The sequence below is a fragment of the Phalacrocorax aristotelis genome, chromosome 3, assembly GCF_949628215.1.
Source record: "Phalacrocorax aristotelis chromosome 3, bGulAri2.1, whole genome shotgun sequence".
NCBI lineage: Eukaryota > Metazoa > Chordata > Aves > Suliformes > Phalacrocoracidae > Phalacrocorax > Phalacrocorax aristotelis.
In genome coordinates this window covers 57,651,829-57,669,772 of record NC_134278.1, presented here as the reverse complement: position 1 = coordinate 57,669,772, position 17,944 = coordinate 57,651,829, and the positions used below count along the sequence as shown (strand labels likewise).

General features: G+C 39.9%; 1 protein-coding gene across 1 annotated transcript in view; it reads right to left on the bottom strand.

The window, feature by feature from the left end:
• The window catches only part of CLVS2 (clavesin 2), a 53,991-nt gene that overhangs the window by 26,412 nt on the left and 9,635 nt on the right, over positions 1–17,944 (bottom strand). Inside the window, exon 2 of the mRNA XM_075087551.1 lies at positions 16,275–16,449. Within this exon, the coding sequence (XP_074943652.1) occupies positions 16,275–16,449 (175 nt within the window). The remainder of the gene's footprint in view (positions 1–16,274; positions 16,450–17,944) is intronic.

Genomic DNA, 17,944 nt, shown 5'->3' with positions numbered 1-17,944 from the left:
CCTCCTTTTCTTTAGCATATAAATGCATTACAGTACCTTTCACTGTAAAATAATTCACTGTTCATCCTGTGTCTATTTTACTGTTAATGCTGAAGAAACAGGATGCCCTCAGTTGCTGCATTACCCATTTTCTCTGCTTCCCACCCCAGTCTCCCCATTCCATGCAAACTATCCTCCCCAGGTTTCAATGCTGTAAGTCACCATTCACCATCCCAAGACTTCAACCCTTACTCCATGCTCTCTTCCCACTAAACACCATCCCTGGAGACCTCCCTTTACCTGTCATCGCTGTGCCAAAACACATGTCCCTCCACCGGTTCTGTCTTCCACAGCCAAGCCTCACTTGTCATACTACTTGGCTGAAAGCTCACTAACAGCACTAAGCTCAAATTCTCTCAGTTTTTATTTTCTATAGTGTTGCAGCAATCCCCACAAAGCACTCAGCTGGTAAACTCATATTTTGGGATTATCTGTAAAGTCCTGTTCTCCTTTAGCAACATAACATGGCTTCCTCTGCAAGACCAGCGCTTACCATGTCTTCCCACACACAATGCTGTGTGGAACCTGACCCCTTTATATTTTACTAGTCTGCTGCCATGCTTTTTGTTGCCTCGAAATTATTCAGTTTAAGGGTTGGGGTTTTTTGATCAATTTGGGTTCGATGAGTCCAGGGCTGTGAATTTCACACCATGTTGAAAAGACCAAACCCAAGAGAGAAAGAACACCACATCTTCCACCAGTAAAAGCAGAGAATGAAACCAGGCTGACACGATTTGGGTGATCAGAATTGTGGTCAATGTGAACCCTGACTGCATCTGACTGAATCCCATTTTTAGTTTTTATTCTGTGTTCAAAAGAAAACCAAGCTTCTGAACAAGAAGGGGTGAGATGCAAGCAACACCTAGCCCAAAGCGATGCACTAAATGCACTAATAGCAAAAACAATAATTTTGAAACTGTTTGTTTTGCAGCAAAACCTGTCTCCTGTATTAAAAGGTGTGAATCAAAGCAGATTATGCCTGGGGTTCACTGCAGAACATGGAACAAAGCAAGTTATCCTGAACCAACCTCCCTAACAGCCCGCGACTGTGCAAGCTTGGGAATGCCAAATAAAAAGCCGAACGGCATGCCAAGGTTCCACTTGCTCCATCCGGCCTTACCTCAGGAAGAGGAACAGATGGTGCCAGTGACTCAGAACAACTCCAAAAGGCTCCCATCTCACAGCAATAACCTATGTCCCAGCCCTGTGACAGTCTGTCATCCACGCAAATGGTATTTTTCAAGGACATAAGTGTGAACTTGGTGCTGGTAGGAAAAAACGACAGAGTGCTCTCAGGGAGAACGTCTCTTTTTGCAACCTGGGCAAGTCTAATTCTGTTCTGCAGTTTCACCAGTGTGCTCCCACATGTGAGAAGGCAGGGCCTTGGGAAATAATGCTTGGCAACATAAATTACAGCTTAGTGTACTACTTTTGACTAAGTTAAAATTGTCAAAAACCTTTCCAGGAAGGAAAAGCCTCAGGGAAAGCATAAAAGCTTTGTGAGCAAGACTTCGTGACTTTAAAGGAAATCAATCCCAACTTTAAAATTTGTTTAAAAAAAAAAAACCCAAACCCTCCAGATTCTGCTTTTCTATTTTCTGGTTTTTTCAATTAATATATTTGCAAAATAAAATAAAGCAGCTGTAGCTTTGTTCCCTCCTGCTTCTTTAAAATCTTTTCCATTTCCCAAGTGTAAAACTATGATTTTCCCATTTAAAGTGTAGGAAAACAAATATGAAATTACAATTGTACTTCTTTTCCCAAAAGGTGGCAACACCACAGAGTGAACAAACACAAGGAAGCACTGGCTCAACATCTGGTCTCGGTCAGGAGCCAGGACCAATTCAGGACAAGGAAACAGGGGACAGAGCTTTGCACTGGTAGACTAAGATCTGGGCAGAAATGAACTGCTGAAAAGACCTGTGCCAATAACAGCTACAGTGATGGCATTTTTAGAGCCACAATGCTGTATTGACATAAGCACTCTAAGGTTTGTGGGGAAGAAGAATTTTCTCGTATTAGACAAAAGACCACAGAATGAGACAGTTACATATTGACCCAAACTGCTATTTTGGGGGGTTGTTCCACAATGAAAGCTCTGGATGGCACCTTTATGTCCCTTAATAGTGTTACAGTTGCTTCCACTCTTCAAATCTCAGCTCAGTGCACCAAATGCTTGGTGGCTTGTCAGTTACAACCCAGTTTCCATTTGCCCTCCCAACTCACAGTTGTTTCTCAGAAGACCCTGCTTCACATGGACCCCAAAGTACTCTGCCCTCAGTCCCTTTCTCTTTTCCCCATGTGTCAACCTGAGTGTGAGTTCAAACATCATCTCTGTGCTGGTAGCTCACATGGAGACTTCTTTTCTCCAGCCCCCTCCTGTACAATAACTTAAAATCGCAGCCTGTTGCTCTGAAAAATGTCCACCTAAAGCCCAATGTAGCTAGAAGAAGAGCCGCTAAACTTGCCACCCTTACCTCCATTCTCAAACACTGCACATAACAGAGCTTAGCCATTCATTATATTCAGGCCTTAGTGTCATATTTGATTTCAACCTCTCTCAAGCCCCACACATCTCACCTCTGCTTACATCCTGCAAATTCTTCTTTCATGGTGTTTCTTAGACAATATGTGTGGCTGAGAGAATGTGTTCACCAATGCAGCAAATTATCTTTTTTCCAAAAACACAGAGGCATGCCTTTTTTTTCCAGGGAAGACATCAGTGCTGCAAATTCATGGGTTTTTTTTTCATCTCCGACCTCACATCTGCTTTTCTAGCCTGTGATTTAATGGAAGATTAAAGACTGGCTTATGAAAGTTCACCACGGCAACTGCTGATGTCATTGGGAACTGGATTCCCAGTTGGGGCTTAAAGAAAGATGAAGACCATATCGATAATCGACAATATTTCCAACATTATTCATCTCGCTAATTAAGCCACAATGCCACACCAGTACATATGCTCAAAGCTGAATGAACAGAAAATTTAGCACCATTAATATGTTTAGCTACTGGTGTTATATAATTTAGCCCACAGAAAATAACTGTTCATGGAAGGTACAGATTATTTACTCCTCTCCCATTCAGCAGCAGAAAAACAGAATTATTCATGCAGCTCCTTCATGATGCCATGCCTTTGATAATCCTACTACAGAAAAAATGTGCATTCTTCCTCAGAAATGAACCTAAGTACCGTATCCCACGTGCCATAAAATGAAACAAGGTTTTTATCCATTTAATTGCAAGTACCTTTAAGCATTGAAGGAATGGAGACACTCATTACTAGCTCGGACAGCTTTGCAAGTAAGGCACATGTAGTGATTCAACGCCTTGCTGTGCTTGCCATGTTTTTGAGAAGAGGTAAAAGTTTTGTGTATGTACAAACACAAGAACAAAGAGCACATTTAAAGTTGCCAGAGTGTATGTGTGTTCCCCTTTTGGCTCTTTCTGAGGCAAGTTACTGCTAAAACACCTTTATGGTAGTTTGTTGCTTGCTCCATCCTCCTACAGCAATCCAAAAGCAGTATACTGAAAGGCAGTCAGCCCCATGGCTGGAGATACACCCAGTAAAGGGGAATACCTGCCACAAAACCAAAATTCTCAGGGTTGGAGCATGGGAGGTTGTTCGTGACTTTAGCAGATATCACGAGGAAAAAACGCAATTAGAGGAGGAAGTGAAGATCCATCACACAGCTTTAAGAAACATTAGCAATGAGTACATATAGTTATGCTTTGCCTATCTACTATGATTACAAGTATTTGGATGACAGGAATGACAATGGAGGTAGATGGACCACCTTCTCCCTGCATATAAGTGAAATCCCTGAGACCTGGGACTGTGCTAGAGTCCCGGACACAGAGCCAAGAGGCCGTGCAGTTCTGCTACACAGTGTGGCTGCCATCCTCAGGGAGGGACATCAGAGCTCATTACGAAAAAGCATAAAGATGTCAAAGGGGAGCTCTTAGAAGACATTCACAGTCACCATATGAAAGTAAAACAATTCATCAAGATTTAACGGGACAGAATATCAATGGGATGAAAAAGAAAATATATAATAAGGCCCACCTTGCAAGTAAGAGGCTGCTCAGTGTGATTTCATTCCTACAACTTAAAGTAAGAACACACATGGTCCAAGTTGTTCCCATGGATTGTCAAATGGATTCATTCTTAATTGGCTTTCCATGCAGCTCTCTTTAAAGGCTTGAGTGGTACTTTCATTTGATACTGTATTGATTTTCTCTGAAGTTTCCTCCTATCATGGCTACTGTGATCAATTAGTGTGCTATAAATAGAGCGGTCAGATTCCTTTCACTGGTCTCATTAAATTGCACCCCTGCTGAATTTCTGTGGAAACAGAATTGGATCATACTGATAGCAATAGTAAGATGATGCCCTCAGGTTTTCTAGTGAAAATCAATTGCTCAGTATTTGTAACAGAAAACTTTGAAAAGCATGACCCAATGGAGCTCAGCTAACACCCAAAACATATATGCAAACTTTGCTTGCAATTCTGCATCTCTAAAACTCCCAAAGATAAAGGATGGGCAAATAAGTGGTTAAGGGGCTCAGCCAGTTCCTCACTGATATATAATACCTCATCAATCATAACTGTTTGTCTGCATCCCCTCCTAATGGAAATATGTTGCTGGAGGTATGCAGATAACCTATATAATTATTCTGGAAAGCGGAATAAGGATTTGAGGAGGAACGCAGTTGCAAGGCACGGTTGGGTTGTCACCTTGTAAAGGTGGTGTGCTTACTGACTAAAACTAGAGGGGACTGATAATATTTGGTGGTATAATAATTAGCCTATATGCTCATTATTGCAGGTGTAAATCAGCTATGAATTCAAAAATGTTAATCTCTATTTTGTAATGGTATGGCATTATAGTTTTTCAAAATTTGTTTTAGAAATTATGTTTTACTCAAAGAGATTGAAAAAAGCCATAAAATAGGAAATGGAATTGTCTACTTTGAAACATTTCACAATCTAATCTAAAGGGCAGCTTTTAGGTCCCTACTCGGTCCTACACCCTGCCCTTTCCTTTCCTAACTATCCTGTCTCCTCCTAACATCCTTTCTGTCCTCTTTTCACCTCTGTTAAGAACTACCCTTCAAAATCTTTTCCATCTTCCTCCCAAAATGAAGTTACATTTTCACCATAGGCTCTCCGGCAGGTTGAAATCCCTAGTGCAAAGGCTGGGATTTTAATTACTGCACTTGAATTACTGAAGGTATTCAGTTTCTATATGCACTCACTGGTGTCTGGATTATACTCTGTGGTTTGGGGTTTTTTTATGCAGGTCTGAAGGATCCATTGGAGACCTCAGAGGACTGGCTGTACCTTGCAAGAACACTGGAGAACTACCAGTACTTGATGATTTATCCTGGATCCTTCATATTTTGCAGGGTGGCTTTCAGCCAGAAGATGCAGTGCTCTAAACGATACTTTCAGTCAAATAGTTCAGTGCAGGATGAATGCACCTCCCAGCAAACTCGGAAGATTTTTTGAGTAATAAGGCACATTCAGTGCAATATCAGGAAAGAATTAAGGACAACTGCAGTTTAAATACACCTTTAGGGAGGCCCTCTCCTGAATCACAGCAGAACCACCTTCTCCTTCCAGAAAACGTTTTCAATGGGGGAAGTGCAAAAGGTTGAAGTGCAAAGGGCTGGAGCATCTCCCTTATGAGGAAAGGCTGAGATACTTGGGTTTGTTTAGCCTGGAGAAGAGAAGACTGAGGGGGAATTTCATAAATACCTATAAATATCTGAAGGGTGGGTGTCAGGATGATGGGACTAGGCTCTTTTCAGTATTGCCCAACGACAGGACAAGGGGCAATGGGCACAAGTTGGAACATAGGAAGTTCCACCTCAACATGAGGAGAAACTTCTTTCCTGTGCGGGTGCCAGAGCAGCGGCACAGGCTGCCCAGGGAGGCTGGGGAGTCTCCTTCCCTGGAGACATTCAAACCCGCCTGGACGCGTTCCTGTGCCCCCTGCTCTAGGTGTGCCTGCTCAAGCAGCGGGGTTGGACAAGATGATCTCCAGAGGTCCCTTCCAACACCTACCATTCTGTGATTCTGTGATTCTGTGAAATCCAGTTCTCAGACAGAAAGCCCGACCCAAAATGATTCTAACGGATATAACAGATTCTTAAGAACCAACTTAAAAGAGTAAGAAATTAACAAATGCATTTGAAAATACAATCTTTAATCAGCGATTAAAGATTGTATTTTCCAATGCCGCTGTGTGGTATTGGAGTCAGTCCCATAAAATAAGGGGGCTGAATACACATTTTGTAGTCGTATCCCAAGCCTATACTGTGAGGGACAACATAAAATATAACCCACAAGAAACAGTAAGCACCCCAACACAGCCAGAGCTGTTTTGGGTGAGATGCTGACATGAGACTTTCTCAGTGTCAGGCGCTGGAGTTACATTCAGTATTTTTGGATTGAATATACACCCAAATTTCCACCGATAGGATAATATGTGCAGCTACCTCAGATTTCAGGCCATACCCATGTTTGGATATTCATTATATATAGAAAAACATTAGTGCTCGATTCTTTTCATTAGAGAAGACACTGGAAAAGATTACATGCACTATTTTCTCATGCCACATACTAAAAAGTTAGAAATGTTTTTTAAGAACTTATTCTGATCTTTGCAAAATATGCAGGAAATCACTGGAGAAATGCATTTTGCCTGGGGGCTTGGGGGGGCGGGGAAGTTATCCAAGTTGGAGTATTATGTTTTAGAAAGAGTTCATACTTAATTTTTCCTTAAGACATATGATTTTCTTTATGTATTATAAATCTAAACTTTCAGTTCCTGAGCTACTTCAAATCACCAGTAGCACTTATTTAAACATAGTTATGCCTATTAAAACTTATAAGAATCAAATTGTCTTAATTTTTTTATGATTATGAAACACGAGATGAGAGAAACCATCATCAGCTACATAATTTCACATCTTTATGGTGCTTCCCCCTAGAGAAGGTTCCCACATTTGTTTTTCAACACTAGTGAAATATCACAGCAGTGTTTTTCCTGCACAGCAATCACTTATAACCAAAGTCAAAATTTTGCTTATAACCAAAGTTAAATTGGATTCATAAAAATAATTGTCATAGGAGCTGAACACTTGCTAAGGAATATAAACAAAAATCACAAAAAATTACACTGTTGTTTTGGGGAATGGGCACTGAAGGCTTAGCTGATATCACAGGGATTATGTGCAAAGGCAATATGTACTGAAGACAATAACATAAAGCCAACTGTGCACAGTCTAATAAGATCACAGAGGATTTATGAGCATCACGGAAAACAGAGGTTAGACTGATTTCAGAAAATAGTTCCAAAAATGATCCAGCATATTCTTATGAGGTAAACCTGAAAGATGTGTATTTAAAATGGATTGATAACACAGGCGGTTTGGGCGGTATTAAAAAAAGTAAATTTAAGCTCCTCAGATAAAGAGGTTCCCACTGATTTTCACATCTCACCATCTCCAGTAGCCAACAAGACAGGAAGAACGTCTCCAAGTCCTGATTCCAGATCACTGATGTTGCAGATAGATACTCCATCAAATAATTCCTTTCTTTGGGTTACGAGAGTCACACACCAATACCTACTTTGGACCCAACAGCATGTGGTGAAATAGCAAAGGATTTTATAGGAGGTGACATCCTGAAGTAGCAAAATTTGGATTAATGCTGAGGGGAAATCTGAAAAGCAACCAGTCATGGAAAGGTTTCCACAGAACGTGCCAGACCTGCCTTCAAGACTTTAAATTAAACTGTGTGAAGTACTAGAAAATACAATGCATGAGATAATCTTGCCTTAGCAGGAAGGTGAGCTATGATTTTAAAAATGTCTTCTGTCTCTAATGTTAAGATTTAGAACAAATTAGTTTTATTTCTGAGTGATCTTATAGGAGGAATACTCTTTATTCCCTTCATGGCTTTAAGACACTGAAGGAAAGATAAATATTTAGACCTTGACTGAGAAAAATCACTTCCAAAAATAATTAAATATTTTGAGGCTGAGGAATGGTCATAACCATGTAGCTGTCGAACTGTGGCCTACCAGGAAGTCAGTCACAGTGCCAAGAGTTAACTCCCTACACCGAGTTTGTGCTACAAGCCCTTCTTTTCTAATGCTGGTGCCACTCACCTTAACATAATATTAGTTTTTCAGCTTAATCAGGTCAATTTAGTCACTATCTCTATTTAATACAGATAGATTCAGTTTCGCAATAAAAAGAAATAAAACGAAAAAGTGGTTAGCGCTTTAGAAAAAGCTCATGAAACAGGCAGCCCACACATACAAGAAGAATCTTTTCTATTTTATTTCTGTCAAGCTGCAATAATTTTAACTGGATGTTTTTCTTTGTTGACAGGAGTGATGGAAAAATGTCAAATATGAGCATTTTAATTGGCTTCTACACTAACCATGGCTACTTTATTGAAGTAGAAGAAAATTTCAGACACAAAAAATATTCTTTTCCTGGATCATGCCATGTCATTTCACTGCATACCAAGAAGCTCCCAACATCTCCTGCCCGGCCCCATAAGCACTGAGTTGTATATATCAAACAGACCAGCTCCAATATGAGGAACTACAAGGACTGTTTCCTTAACAGCCTGGTGGCTAGAGGATGCACTTGATATGTGAACAGATCAGGACTCACTCTCTCGTGCTGCTTTCCAGAAGAGCAATGGGAACACTGGTTAAGAGGAGATATAGGGCTGGGAGATTTGAGGCTGATTAGATGCCAGATGTGAAGAGTATTTGGACAGTGAGACCACAAAAGGCTGAGATCTCCTAAGGGGTCTAAGATGAACCTAACATGCCATGTAATCTCCCACGGTGGCTGAGGTTTTAGAGCATGACATCAGGACACTGAGACAAAAAAAAACCAAACCACATCAGTGAAGACTAGTACAAAGTAAGGCAATGGCAACAGGAGTGGGATGAGGAACTGGGGAACCGGTAGGACTGGGGTTAAGGCCGCTCACAGAGAAAAGGGTAGGGTGAAGGGGCAGAAAAGTCTGTGCCAATTAGATCAAAGAGCCTGAATGAAAAGCAAGATCCCCACAACTAATAACGCCTTGCTTACAGCAAATATCTGCAAAGCACTGGCTAAGCACCCACTCTCTTTCTCATGTGGGTTCACATAGAGGATGACAACGTACTGCAGGCAGTTACTCGGCTAGCTCCAGTAGCAGTGTTTGGGTGGTGGGCATTTAACTCCATTAAGCATCCTTGCTGTTTTCAGTAAGATGCCACACAGCAGAGTTTCTGGGGGTGAAAGGGGAGTTCAGTTTACTGCTTCTTACCATTTCTTTCAAAGAGGTGGCAGCCCACGCAGGGTTACGTGCATTCAAAGAGGATCTAATGAAAAGCTCTAAATTTAGGCCATGCTAGAATTCAGGCTTCTGGCTTGGGAGTTCAGGATCAAGGCTTTTAAAGCCTTGAATCCTCCTGATCAAAAATAAATGGCAGCTGGACTCCAAACATATAGAAGGTGACTGAAAATCAGACCATGGCCTGTCACAGTGGGCACCCCAAATTAGCAACACTTTTAACAGTAATCTTTCAGTGGAATAGCTCTTGACAAAAAAAAAAAAAAAAAAAAAAAAAAAAAAGAGATAACAGTATCCCCTCATCTTAATAGCATGTTTCTGAGAATAAATTACCATTTGAAAGGCATTCAATGATTTTTTTATTGATGAGCATTATAAAAGAATCTAGGAAATTAATTATTCTGCCTTCAGATAACAGGTCAACAGCTGGGACCACACTGAATAATGGCTATGTCTATACAGACATGCCTGTAAGCAACCGAACTCAAGCTCCAGCCATCAAGTCCTTTCTCACCTGGCAGGTTAAGCCTATCCAGACAGCAGGTGAGAAGCTAGAACTATCACTTTCAGTCCACCCTGTTTCCACAGTAAACCGGTGGCAAGCCTTTTTGGTGGCCTTTTTGCAAGTAAGGAAGATCAAATATATGCAAACTCTTGTAAAATAACAAGCTTTTAGGAAAAATATCCTATTCTGCTGCTGCTCCAGAACATGAGTTGAACTGGTATGAAATTGTGCTGTTTACAAGCATATTCTTCCACTCTCTGGGCTGGTCCTGGGCTCAGGGGACTCTAGGATTTACAAACAGCTTAATTCTTTGGTAAAAAACTGAATGAAAGCAGTTACATGATTCACTAGCCGTCCTGAAAGCAGAAGATACTTCTATTAAAATCTTGAACTTGGTACGTTTTAATATCCTCCCATGCACTATGTGAAGTGTCAGGAACCTATTGTCAAAAAATGGCAGAAATCTCAAGCACTGAATGAGGCTTTTTTATGGTTTTAAGTTTGGATGCAAAGACGTTTAAAGCTCTTTTCTTGTGGTTTCCTGCTCACTGATACTCATTTCTAGTACTGAATAACTGCTCCTTAAGCTCATTATTAACGATCTCATGCACTGCACAGAGCATATGACCATGTAATTGTATGAAGTCAAAATACAATTTTCAGATGCATCCTTAGTCCTGGAAGTTCCTGACTTACGAATTCTTGACACTGTAACCTCCTGGTTGTATAGGTGTAGTCCAGAACTAGCTGGCGAAATTTAAGCACTGTCTGTGGATATCTAAATAGAAAGATGAACCAGCCATGATGTTCAGATATGATTCCCTGTAAGATACTGACGAGCTTATGCTTAAAGAAAATGGGAGTAGGAAGTCCTGGTCCCTCTCATCACCAGACTGTACATGCTCTGGTATCCATTACTTCCACCTTACACTGTGGCAGCAAGTCTGACTGGGGATAGTGTCCTTACAGCTCACAAGAACAGTTGTTCGAAAGATGTTTTATATGGTAATAATAGCTACAAGCATGCTGTCTTAGTGTTCTTTCTGTTTGCTTTCATGTTCACAGTAACAAGTTTGCTTTAGCTTATGAAGCCTTCCTTTGTTGCAAAAAAAAAAAAAGTCAGTCAGTTGAAAGACCTGCCTTGTCCCCCACAACACTATGGCCTTCTCTTCCTGTAAACATCCTCAACCTGAAAAGAGTCTTCTGTCTTCTGCAATAATGCTGACTGTCCACATACATTCAGCTCCTAGTTTAAATGTGTATCATCTCTTTTTCCCCGGATTTTTATCTTGAGGAAAAGCATTAATATTCAGCCACCAATAACTACACAGTTTTGCAAAGCATTTGGAGGTACAGCCTGCCTGAGTGACAACATGCAAAACAAATCCGTCATGTATGCAACTACTATTATGAGCTAAATAGAAATCAAGTATTTAAGAAGGATTTAGTGTTCCAGGTTTTAGAATCCTAAATATCAGTTACTCAGTTAAAATATCTTATACATACCCACAACCTTCCATTTCGCAACGCTCACTTATAATTACCCCCAGAGCTGTCTGTTGGAGTTAATAATAATCCCCAACTTTCAATATCATTTTCAAACACAATTTTTGGTCTTGGATGCTCTTTTTACCTGATTTGCAAAAACAATGCTCTCTTGATACTTAATAAAAAGCCCATATAGGTAGCTATAAAAGGACTATGACAAAGAAAAGAATCATACCGAGAACCTCCTCCCTCCTTCTGCCCACGTGTTCCCAGCTTGATGTTTGGGCAGAAGGAGCCATAGGAATGCCAGGAGCAGTAAAATGAAAGAAATGTTATTTAAAAGGGTGGAAGGGGGGTGGGGTGGGGTAGAATATACACTTGACTCAATTATGCCCCACCAAAAGTCCAGATAACCCTATACCCTGTCCTTAACAGACGCCAAAAAATGAGACCCTAGAGCAGATACAACACGGACAGCATATGTGATATTTCCACTCAGCATTCACCTCATCTCCAACTATGTGCAGCCTGAGGAATTCTGAACTTTGATGTGGTTTTTACATACTTCGTAAGCCTCAGTTCATTTCTCTTCCACAAACTTATCCATTTTCCCCTGAACACAACTAAACTTTTAGCACCCAGAATTTCCCATGGCAAGGAGTTCCATAGATTACCCAGATATTGTACAAAGAATCACCATGTCATATAAAGAGCCAGGCCTCTTGCTAGTATCACCTGATGATGCCCATTTCTTGAAATTGAGGTAACAAAGAAGGTCTGCAGTTTGTCCACTCTCTCCAGCTACCCATGACCTTGTTTGTATCCTGGTCTGATTTCATAATGTACCCTGCTTTAAGCAGGAGGTTGGACTTGCTGATCTCCTGAGGTCTCTTCCAACCAGAACTATCCTATAATCCTATGGTTTCATAGATACTTGTGGTTTCTCTCCACAGTTTTTCTTCCTCCATCCAGAAGAATGACAGCCAATTTAGTTGCTCCTTATACAGAAACCAGCCCATACCTTTTGGGGCTTTTTGCCCTTCTCCAGTCCTACAGCAGTCTTTCTGAGACAGAAAATCAGAAACATCCACAACATTCAAGATGGAAGTGATGGCACAGTGGCTTCACCATGTTCCCTGCTCTCTATTCCTTTCCTTAAAATTCCTAATATTTGATCTGCTTTTTTGACCAACATTATGTATTAAGATGATATTTTCATAGAACTATTTATCAGACTGCAACATCAAGGTGTCATTCTTGTGTGGTAAGAGCTTAGAGTTCATCACTCTCTATGGAAATTTAGGGCTGGTTTTCTTCTGAGCTCTCAAGAGTTCTCTTTTTCCGTGGGAAAAAAGCTGAACCTCACAGATTGTAACCCCTTGCTGGCAAAAGAGGCAAAATTTTGTAAAGTATTTCTAAGTTTTTGAAAGGGACTTGTTCAAGGCACTTGGGTATTTCAGCACACAATGCTTTAACACTCCCTGCTTTCAGGAATCCAGCTGCTGAGTAACATGAGCTCCTGCACAAGCCCGAAATCAGTGCTTGGCTACAGAAATCAATGAATGGGGAGAAGTGGGCACCTAAAGACTGGGATTCACAAACCTTCACTCATCGAATACATGGGGGAGAGCCAACACAAGGTGCTAAAGTCAGGGCATGACTTTTGGTCTCACCTCTCAATGTTTTCCTTCTGCTCAGGTTTCGCAGCTCTGAGCACTTAGGTACTACTAAGCACCTAATCCAGACAGACCTTTCTCAGAAAATAAACACTATTACATGTTGCATTTGCTTATGTTCTTATTCTTCATTATGGCAGATGTAGGGGCTCTAAGTGCAAATCCTCCTTCTTGCTGACGAGGAGCAACACAAATGCTGTAGCCACCAGCATCCACATGGAAGAGTATTGGTCCTTTTTTCCAAAAGTACGAGGCCAGTGTATGAGCTAGGACTGGAGCATTGAAAGTTCCAGCCAAGTGCCCCAACCTCCTCAGGAGGTTTTTTGCTTCTTGGCTAACAAAAACATTTGATCTAAAAATCAGCACTGACCCACACTGCACCAATTGGTTGGTACAACACTGGTGGGATGGATATGCTGGAAATTCACGTTAGTTTACAGATAATCACTGTCCTTTAACATTAAAAATTCCATGGCCAAGAGGCTCTTTTCCTGCAAACAACTACTTAGGAGGTTTTTCTAATGTATAGAAGTCAATTAGGTGTATGATTCTTTTCATACTCCCATTTAACATATATACGCAGACACAGTGTATAGCAGAACTTGTCTTCAGTGGAAAACTGCATATATTTACTTATCTTACTTTCAAAAGCAATTTCCTAAAAAAGAAGCAGTTGTGAAGAGCCCAGAAATGCCATATCTTGTAATCAACTCTTTGGTACGTATTGAATATTCTGCTCACCATGGAAGCTAAGCAAATATAATGCAAATTTAGTAGATTTCATTCAGAAGGCAAAGGGATCTGGTTAACATCAAATTCAGTGGTCACTAATCCCACTTTCCCTGTCTGTTTTCACCCAAGTAACCCAAATATTTAAATTCCCCAAATGATAAAGTTCAGTATCTTGAGCCCTGTTAAATCTTATAAGCTAAAGTAAATTCCATTTTTCTGATTAAATAGAATTTACAAAGATCATAAATAAACTGTGTGTCTGAGTTGTTCGTGTTCTTTTTCATACCACCTGACTAAGCACTTTTTATTTCATCATAATTCAGAATGATGTTTCAACTATGCATTTTTGTCCCAAATAAAAGTCAGTCCCTCTTGTGAGTAAGGGAATGCAACATTTCAGGCACAAAATCTTGCAAGAAGGTGCAAATAAACTTGTGCATTGCCCAGGGTGTCTCTGTACCATCTTTCCACCATGCTTTCCTCTTATTTCCTTCCTGATCACAATTGTTTTTGAAGTGAGGTTCTCCCTCCAAGATGCTCAGTACAGTTGTCTCTAGCCCTTTCCATTGATTCTAATATACCTTTACAGAGAAAAAAAAGTCTAAAAGAAAGCAGGAAAAAAGGGGGGAGGAAATTAAATATAAACAATGCCCCAAGGAGTTTAACTACTGGGAAAATATCACTAGAGAGTCACATCAATGTTGCTAGTATAAGAATGTTAGCCCTCATTCCCTCAGTGGTTCTTCACAGAAAATTAAATGCTGTATTTTGAGGGCCTAACTAATTGATTTCTTCAAAAGACTTGTGGTAAAAGGCCTTGTAAAAGTTGCTGCTTACAGATAACAATACCTGTCACAGTTTAGGGCAGATTCCTCGAGCGTTGGGAGAGTTTTATCTCACATTTGCCATTTTAGTGCTTTCTCATTCCCTCTTCTGGAGCATTTCATGCCGTTTTACATAACTAGAGTCAACAGGACTGAAGACAGTGGGCACAAAATGATGCCCTGGATTCTGGCCACCATCAAACTTGGGATATCCGAACATACAAAGCTGGGGGTAGGGATAAGTTAAGCCAATGGACTTCACCTCAGCTCAGTAATGAACCAACCTTTGGCAGGAGAACACAGAGTCTCAGAGCACACCTGAAGTTTGGTAGGTCGTCCATCATATTTTCAGATGCAATTATTCACTGTAGCTTTCCTCAAAATAACTATCTCTGATGAATGTCCAAGAAGAAACACTACCATTTAAAAACAAAGACTACTAAAGTATTTATTCGTGTTCTAAAGGAGAAAACAATAGCTAACTTGAAAAACAGCAGAAAAAATAAAATTACTTTGAAAGCAATGTAAGGAAATGCAGCTCTTTTGGAGTACAGGTCTCACTGCTGCCTTCTAATATTGTTCTCAAGACCATGGAATCACACAGTTGCATAAGGAAACACAACAAAATGAAAACTGAGATCTTTGTCTCTTGACTGTCACTAGCCTTCTGTGTGCAACAGCAGGCTGAATACTGGTTAAGCCATCTCAAGTTTTAGATCGAAACTCCATACTACTGCTAGATAAGTTTCTTCAAAAATACCAATATCAAAGTGAAGAAAGTTCAAAAATAAGGCTGTTATTTTGTTTTATGAGCAACAAAAATGTATAAATGATAAAAACATCACAGAAAAGGAATATAGGTCCTTGTAAAACCAAGGCACACTGCCACGGGAGTGAATTACTGGTATTTTTAACACATCAACTCCAGCTTGCACAGCAAACAACTACTTTACAGATTCTAGTTTTTCATTTAACTAAGCATTAAAGATCATAGAAGACAGCCAAGAGTTACATAGCATCCTTTCCACCAATGTGTCTGTGCCATGTAAAAGGCATTTACAGTGAGCAGAAACAAATTTAAATCACTGAACACTCAGTCCCAGAAGCTACTGCTCAAATTAATCCTGACTCAGCAAAAGAGCCAAGCACATGCTGAACTCTCAGGAAGTAAATAGTCCCAGCCTAATCACAGCGCCCCACACTTTTCAGGACAAATGATGTAAAACCTGTCTCCAATGGAATCAACGAAGGAAAACAACCTGGCGTGGCAGCAGCAACCTGTATTTCATTAGCCCTGTGTAAAATTACAAGATAAACTGATTACTTCTAACATGCTGATGCAGAAGCTACAGTCTAAATTTACAGGAAGGCAGCCACTTCGGAATAAAGACTGAAAAGTTACATCTGATTTATGGCAAAGAAGGAACCTACACACCAGGAGTTACTGCACTTAGCTGACTGAATTCACACATTAGTTTGTGCCACTGAAGCTTGTCTGTCCGCCCATACCTTAAGGTGTTAATAGCCTTGGAGGAGTTCTTGGATTTTTGTTTTGTTTGTTTTCTTTTTAGCCATGTAGATTTATAATGAACTGCAAAATTAAGGAGAATAAGGAAAAGAAGGAAAAGAAGGTTACCTGAAGGCCTTCTATGGCTAATCTAAGCATGCTTGGTGTGAGCTTGGAGGCCTGCTTGAAGGTGAAGTTGCTCCAGTCTATAATCAAAACAAATCCATTCACTTGAAGCTCAGGGTCTTCTATCATGGCTTCTAAAGAAAGAAGTATGGCGCGCAAAATATCCACCAGTGTGTACCTGTGAATGTTAAGGGGAGATTCAGTTAAGAAAGGAGCAACGACCATGGACATGGAGAAGCTCTGAGCGTTCATCCTTTGTACTGTTTGTCAAAAGTTTAAATCAAAGGAGTGCAAACGTATCCCTCAGAAGTCATGGATGTGTAAAGCTGGGAAAGTCTCAAAAGCTCAGTTAACTGAACTCATCCTCTGAAACAGGATTATGTACATCTAGACCATCAGCCAGCCAGAACAAACTATAAGAATATAACACACCAAGAGCAAATTTTAACTTTTCTGTAGTCTCCTAATCTGCTTTAATATATATGCATTTTATTAAATGTCTGTACAAACCTATCTATGCAAACTGTATTTTCCTAAAACCATAATGATACCAAAATGTGAGTCTAACACCAGGAGCCTAAACCCAAAGTATCCTCCTATATTTTTCCAAGGGTTTGAAATAAGAGCTTCTACAAAATTATCAGCTAAAAATAGGATCTCCACATGCTCCCCTTGTCCCTCTCTCTGGGTAATTATGTTTTCTCTTAAATCTATAAAGGGTATTACAAAAAGCTGATTACTCCAGGATCTTGAAAACAGAAAGTAACACACACTAGGCCTTTGACGTGTTTCTGGTTAAGAGCAATAGCAACCTTTTAACCTCACTTAACTGCCTTCTGAGTACTTTGTATACCCAAATTATGTGGTTTCAGGAGTAAGTTTGGAACATGGTATTCATCAGTCCTAGAATTTTCTATGTTAAATTTGGTTTTTCAAGGATGCCACCTACAATATGTAATGTTGTGTTTCACGTATTCGCACACAGTCTTTTCTTATATCAATGATCTTGCAAAAGAAGAATTAATTCTATATTGCCAAGCCCTGTTGAGCATAACCTTTCTTTTTTTGGAGCTCAAGCACCTAATACTGCAGCTGAATAGGTTAAATATATACAGCAATGTCATCTTTACACTGCCATATAATAGAGTTATTAATCAACTTGCAGTTTAGCTTATTGAATTTTTTTTTAAAAAAAGTGAAACACCCAAATTATCTGGGTTTTTTTAAGAGATGTGAAAGTACTAGTTTAAGGGGTTTTCCCCCAGTCTAAGTGATTTATATCTAAAAATCTTTTTTAAAAGAAAGATAATTAGTTACTGAAAAAGATGTAAATCTGCCAGTCTGCACCACAGTATCAGGTGTGGCATTAGAAAGCTAAACCAGAAAAATATCAGCTAAGCAAATATTCCAAGAACAAAAGAAAGAGTTAAATCTTCAGTGTTTGTACAGATATTTTTAAATAGGTCCTTTAAAAATCTCCGATGATGGCATCAAACATAGTTCTCAAAATTATGAGTCCCCAGAGAAATCTTCACCATACTGCATGTGCAGCAAAGAGCATGTGTGCCTGTTTTAGAAATTACATTAAATTATACTAAATTCTACTTGCTTTAATATGAGTGCACTGTTCCATTGTGTAAATAACTACATTTTGAAAGTATTTGTAAAAGGAA